The sequence below is a fragment of the Alligator sinensis genome, unplaced genomic scaffold (genome assembly GCF_000455745.1).
Source record: "Alligator sinensis unplaced genomic scaffold, ASM45574v1 scaffold600_1, whole genome shotgun sequence".
NCBI lineage: Eukaryota > Metazoa > Chordata > Crocodylia > Alligatoridae > Alligator > Alligator sinensis.
This window is the reverse complement of record NW_005841859.1, coordinates 4,683,346-4,688,737: the sequence shown is the minus strand read 5'-3', so window position 1 is coordinate 4,688,737 and position 5,392 is coordinate 4,683,346. Positions and strand designations below refer to the sequence as shown.

Genomic DNA, 5,392 nt, shown 5'->3' with positions numbered 1-5,392 from the left:
TATGAATAAATTGGGCTTGTGCAGGAACCTATGACACAGAAAGTACAACTTGTTATATGCAGGCCATGCTGGCTTCACAGTCCAAGCAGAATCAAGTGTGAAAAAGTATGTAAAACATGAGATTTGATTGTACTGCATTATTTATTGTCATTTATGGAGAATGTAAGTATCAAAGTTGGGCTTTTGTCTCAGCATAACTCAAGAATACTTTCCATTTAGAAAAAGAAATGACATATAATTAGGGATCTACTTAAAGTGTGCAGAGGGGAAGTAAAAAAAATCACAGGCTGCTTGCAGTGCCCAGCACCATTTTCGCAGTCTTTTCACAGCAAGCCTCCACCCACTGCTGGCTGGTAGAGAGGACTGTCCTTCATGCGGCCCTGCCCCTCACTGTTGATTGGTGGAGAGGGGCAGGACCATGTAAAATGTAGGCCTCTCAGCCAATCAGCAGCTGGGGGGTGGGGGTGGCACAGCTGTCATCTTGGCTACTCCCCGCCTGTCAGCGGTTTCCCCCCCAAGCAGGCTGTGAGGTTGGGTCGCAGCAGCTGCTGGCTCCCACTGGGAAGCCAGTATTTTATATTTAATAAGGATTTTTTTCCCTGACCCTGATTCTACACAAAACTGTGGGGAATGCCAGTTTTCATGGTGACTGCGGAAACTGCCTTTTTGCTGGTTTCTGTGAAAATTGTGAAACTGAGACTCAAGTAGATCCCTACATACAATAAGCTCCTAAGGTGGGCAAATTATTTTAATCCTTTCTAGTAGGTTTTTGTTTTCTCATCATTGTTGGAAAGAACACCTAGAAATGTCCGGACTACTGACTTCCACAAAACTAGCCACTGCATATGTACAGAGACTGCTTTTGCATCACACCAAAGCTGTGCTATGATCACAGCATAAGCACAAGAAGCAGATGTACTGAGGGCATCACAGTTCCTCTGGGGATAGCTTTTTATCCTCCTGATCTGTTCTGCTCACTGCTTCCACTCTATGCTTTAGGAAAAGGCTGTGGTATCCCTTCCAAACTGGTATCTTCATGTCCCCGGATCCTGCAAGGCATCTCAACCCCCTAAATGGCTTGGAAATATTTATTTACACATGCACTTAAATGGCTCTGCACTTGATGTGCCCCAGGATAGCGACTGTACCATATGACAAGTACTTAACAAGAGCCTGGCTGCAGTACTGCTTTCACAGTTTACCAATGTAGGTTGTCTGTGAGAAAGAAGGCTGCTGCTACAGTTCTAAGTGGGGCACTATACTTCCAAACTCAAATGCTAGCACTAGTATGGGCCAGATCCAAAGTCCATTAAGACAACAGAAATATCTCCTCTGATTTTAGTGACATATGTGAAATAAAAAAAAATCTCAGAAGGAATCACACTGGTCTACTGAGAAATAATATACCTTCTACAATAAAACATATATGTAATTAGCTGATGCAGCATACTGATTGTACTACTGAGAAACCTGGGAAATTCAATGGCCAGACTGATAATTACTGAAATCTTTTTAAAGCTTTAAACCCTTTTAAAGTTGGGTTTTATTAGGGTCTATGGCTACAGTGGCCAAACCACAGCTCGTGAGCCGCATGCAGCTTGCTGGCACAGTACTTGCGGATCTTCAGGAATTGGAAGGCCCTGCCCACTTCTCCCTGAGGCAGCTCTGGAGGACAGTGCAGCCCGGCACCTCCCACTGCTCTGGCTTTCCCCAGGAAGCGTGCCCCAAGCCTGCCCTCCTCCCTCTTTCTCTCCCTCTGGGACTGCTGGCTCAGGTGCTGGGCTGGGGGTTGTAGCCATATCACTTACCCTGGGGCGTGCTCCCCATGGGGAAAACTGAAGTGTCTCAGTGGTGCAGGGGTGGGGGGGGGGAGGAGACACGGACGGGGTGTCATCTGCACTCCAGGTTGCTCAGCACCCTTTCTTCCCCACCCCCCACCCCAGCTCTTGAACTTCAGTGGAGGATCAGATGTGGTTCCCAGGGTAATTAACTCTGGCCACCCTTGGTCTATGGATATAGATGCCCAATTCCAAGTAAAGCTAATTGGAAAAAGGTATCAACCCTCCTCGGGTTGCTTTAAAAAAATGCAACCACTTTCCTAGCACTTACATCCTAAGTGTAACGGTACTTAAACCCCAGTTTTCCTTTTGATTAAGGAAGAAGCTAGCACTGAGATAGATGAATAAAGTAGGTCATCCATGAGAATTCTTTCAGCTGGCTCTAGGTGTGTGTTCAGCTAAACCTCACTCACCTCTGGTCTTCATTGTGTGCAAGACATTTGAAAGGATGAAGCTGTGAATTACACAGAGAGAGATCTCAAGACAAGAAGACAGGATGAATTTTCTGAAATATGGAACCAAGGGTAGATGTGTACAGAGCCTCTAGAAATTGCACTAGGATGGTTACAGAATATAAGTTTCAATCAGTTCACAGAATCATTGAAGTAGGGTTGGAAGGGACCTTGTAGATCTTCAAGTCTGACCCCCTGACTGGGCAGGAGGAAAACTGGGCTCAAGTGACCCCAGCCAGGTAGGCATCAAGCCGCTTCTTAAAGACCCCCAGGGTAGGAGCCAGCACCACTTCCCTTGGAAGTTGGTTCCAGATCCTAGCCGCCCTGACTGTGAAGTAGTTCCTACGGATGTCTAATCTAAACCTACTCTCCAACAACTTGTGGCCGTTATTCCTTGTTACCCCGGGGGGCACTAGGGGAAACAAGGTCTCCCCCAAACCCTTCTGGTCCCCCCTAGTGAGTTTATAGACGGTCACCAGGTCCCCTCTCAGCCTTCTCTTGTGAAGGCTGAACAGGTTCAGGTCCCGTAGGCTCTCATTGTAGGGTCTGCACTGCTGTCTCTGGATCATGCGTGTGGCCCTCCTCTGGACCCTCTCAATGTTGTCCACATCCCTCTTGAAGTGGGGTGCCCAGAACTGGACACAGTACTCCAGCTGTGGCCTGACCAGTGTTGCATAGAGGGGAAGGATCACCTCCTTGGACCTACTTGAGATGCAGGATAAGGTCCGGTTAGCCCTGCTGACCATGACCTTGCATTGTCGTCCCATGTTCATCTTGGAGTCAATGATGACTCCAAGATCCCTTTCTGCCTCCGTGCCCTCAAGAAGGGAGTTTCCCATCTTATAAGTGTGCTGCTGGTTACTACTGCCCAAGTGCAGCACCCTGCACTTGTCAGTGTTGAAACTCATCCTGTTTTTGTTAGCCCACCCCTGCAACCGATCCAGGTTCTTCTGCAGTCTTTCCCTCCCTACTAGCATGCCCACCTCACCCCAAATTTTGGTATCATCAGCAAATTTGAACAGGTTGCTTTTCACCCTGTCGTCCAAATCGCTGATAAAGAAATTGAACAGTTCCTTGGATTTAGTTTTAATTTAATGAAGAATTCAGCTACAGAATTATGCACTTCTTGCTGAATAAAGCTGTCTTGCATCTGTCTATAAGTCAAAAATTATTTTTAGGTCTTAGATAAAAATTCCACACTCATCCTTCCAAACCAGAGGAGTAAAAGCAGCCTCGTGCAGGCTTTCACCATCTACATTCTCCATAATGGTCTTATTCTACAAAGCACTTAAGTATATGCTTAAATCCATTACTCTTCATTTCATCCTGTTTGTAGAATAAGGGTCCAGTCTAATAACAGTAAGGCCTTAAATAGTGCTGAAGTGCTTATACAATTCTTTTGTATGAGAGTAAATGTTAGCCTAGGTGCCAATTTCCACCCCTAAGTTAAGCCTTCATGTAACCATGACAGAATCTGGCACAGTATTCTTAACAATACATTATAAAAAAAAAAATGTCTTCCACTTTACTGTTAGATGCTGCTCCAAGTGCAGTCAGAGAGAAATTCTGAAAATAAATACTTCTTGAAAGCCACTCTATGCATAACTGTGTGGGTGTAACATATGCTGCCCACATCAGGAAGCAAAAACATGAGTAGGAAAAGTTGATCAGAGATACCAAATAAAACTCCATTATTTATTAAATAAATCCTCAACATACACTACTTAAAACATATTGTAGATAATGAGATGCATAAAGAGACACTGAACTCATGCATATACTGCACTACACAGTAAAATAAGCATAATTTATGCAGAAATGATTACAAATCAGGAATTAACACATAAAACTTGAACTGACTCATTGGTCATTTAACTTACTGTCTCCTTCCATTATTTCCTCATGAGAACTGTGTAGCAGAAGGGTAGTAGAGGGCTGAGCTACGTAACTGCTAAGAGACATAGAAATACAGTATTTGTGAGCAATTTTTGAAATATTGAAGGCACTGCTTTTGAATTTAATTAAAAAAACCCCAATACTTGGCTTTTTGACTAAAGTGTAAATCAAGTGACTGCCAACTTTCTGCTTTATTAAAAGTACTTTACAGCTTTTGAGGGGGAAAATTGATATTTAATAGTTGCCTGCAACATGAAAACAATCATTCACTGTGATGAAAAAGCACTGGGCATTATGTTTTATGAAAGCTGATGTGACTTGGCAGCACATGAAAATTGACCTCATCCATCCTAAAGATTTCTTGAAAGACTGGAAATGAAATATTTCAATGCCTTGACAATCAAAGTGGAGTATAACAAACTAGAAAGCATTCCATTTTGAGGCCTGCTCTTCCCTCAATCAGCAAATCTCTCATGGACACAAATGAGAATGTTGACGCTGGGCCTGACCCACACAGTGGAATATTTCTTAATATTTAAACCACCTTGCAAAAATAAAATGATACAAGCCAACCATGGGCATTTTACACATTTTTGGTCCCGTGATGTGCCGGAGATCTGCCACTTTGGAGCAGACTATTAATCTGTGCTGTGCTGCATCATGTGCAGTTGTATAAGTGGTGAAATGTGAGCCAGTGCACAGAAAATGGCAGCAGCATGCTTTTAAACTAAAGCACCTTCTATGTGTTTTAGTTCAAAAGTTCACCACCACCACTTTCTCAGCGCTGACACATTTCGCTGCTTATATAATCGCAAGTGTCACAGTGCTGGGCACTTTTCGAAGTGCCCAGTGCTACAGTGCTTGCACGTATACAAATGCCCTAAGACTAGGGCTGTGCAAAACAGCACCGTTCCACTTTGACTTCTGTTTCGACATTTCAACAGAACAGCATTTTGTTTAGAGTTTCATTTAGTTTCAAAAGCACTGTTCTGTTTTGCTCTGTCGACACTGTTTCGCTGTTTCAACAATTCACCCATAGGCTATAAAGGGGAATCATGAAAATGGCTAAATCTTTAACATTTCTTGCCTGATTCAGATGAAGCTTGCAGGGATGGTATCCACTTCTTCAGGCATAACGCTTGGCAAGTTTCAAGGAGATAGGTGAAGAGGTTTCTGGGAAACTGCACCTCAAGGTGTTGACAAGCA

At 43.8% G+C, this 5,392-nt stretch overlaps 1 protein-coding gene across 2 annotated transcripts in view; it reads right to left on the bottom strand.

Moving 5' to 3' along the window:
• The window catches only part of PANX2 (pannexin 2), a 16,511-nt gene extending 12,277 nt beyond the window's left edge, over positions 1-4,234 (bottom strand). Inside the window, exon 1 of one of the 2 annotated variants that reach the window (XR_322984.3) lies at positions 4,171-4,234. Coding sequence is in view for 1 of the 2 variants with exons in the window: in XM_006016508.3 (XP_006016570.1) it covers positions 4,171-4,183 (13 nt within the window). In the remaining variant the exon portion in view is untranslated. The remainder of the gene's footprint in view (positions 1-4,170) is intronic. The other variant, XM_006016508.3, reaches the window with a different exon arrangement.
• Positions 4,235-5,392: the final 1,158 nt, after the last annotated feature.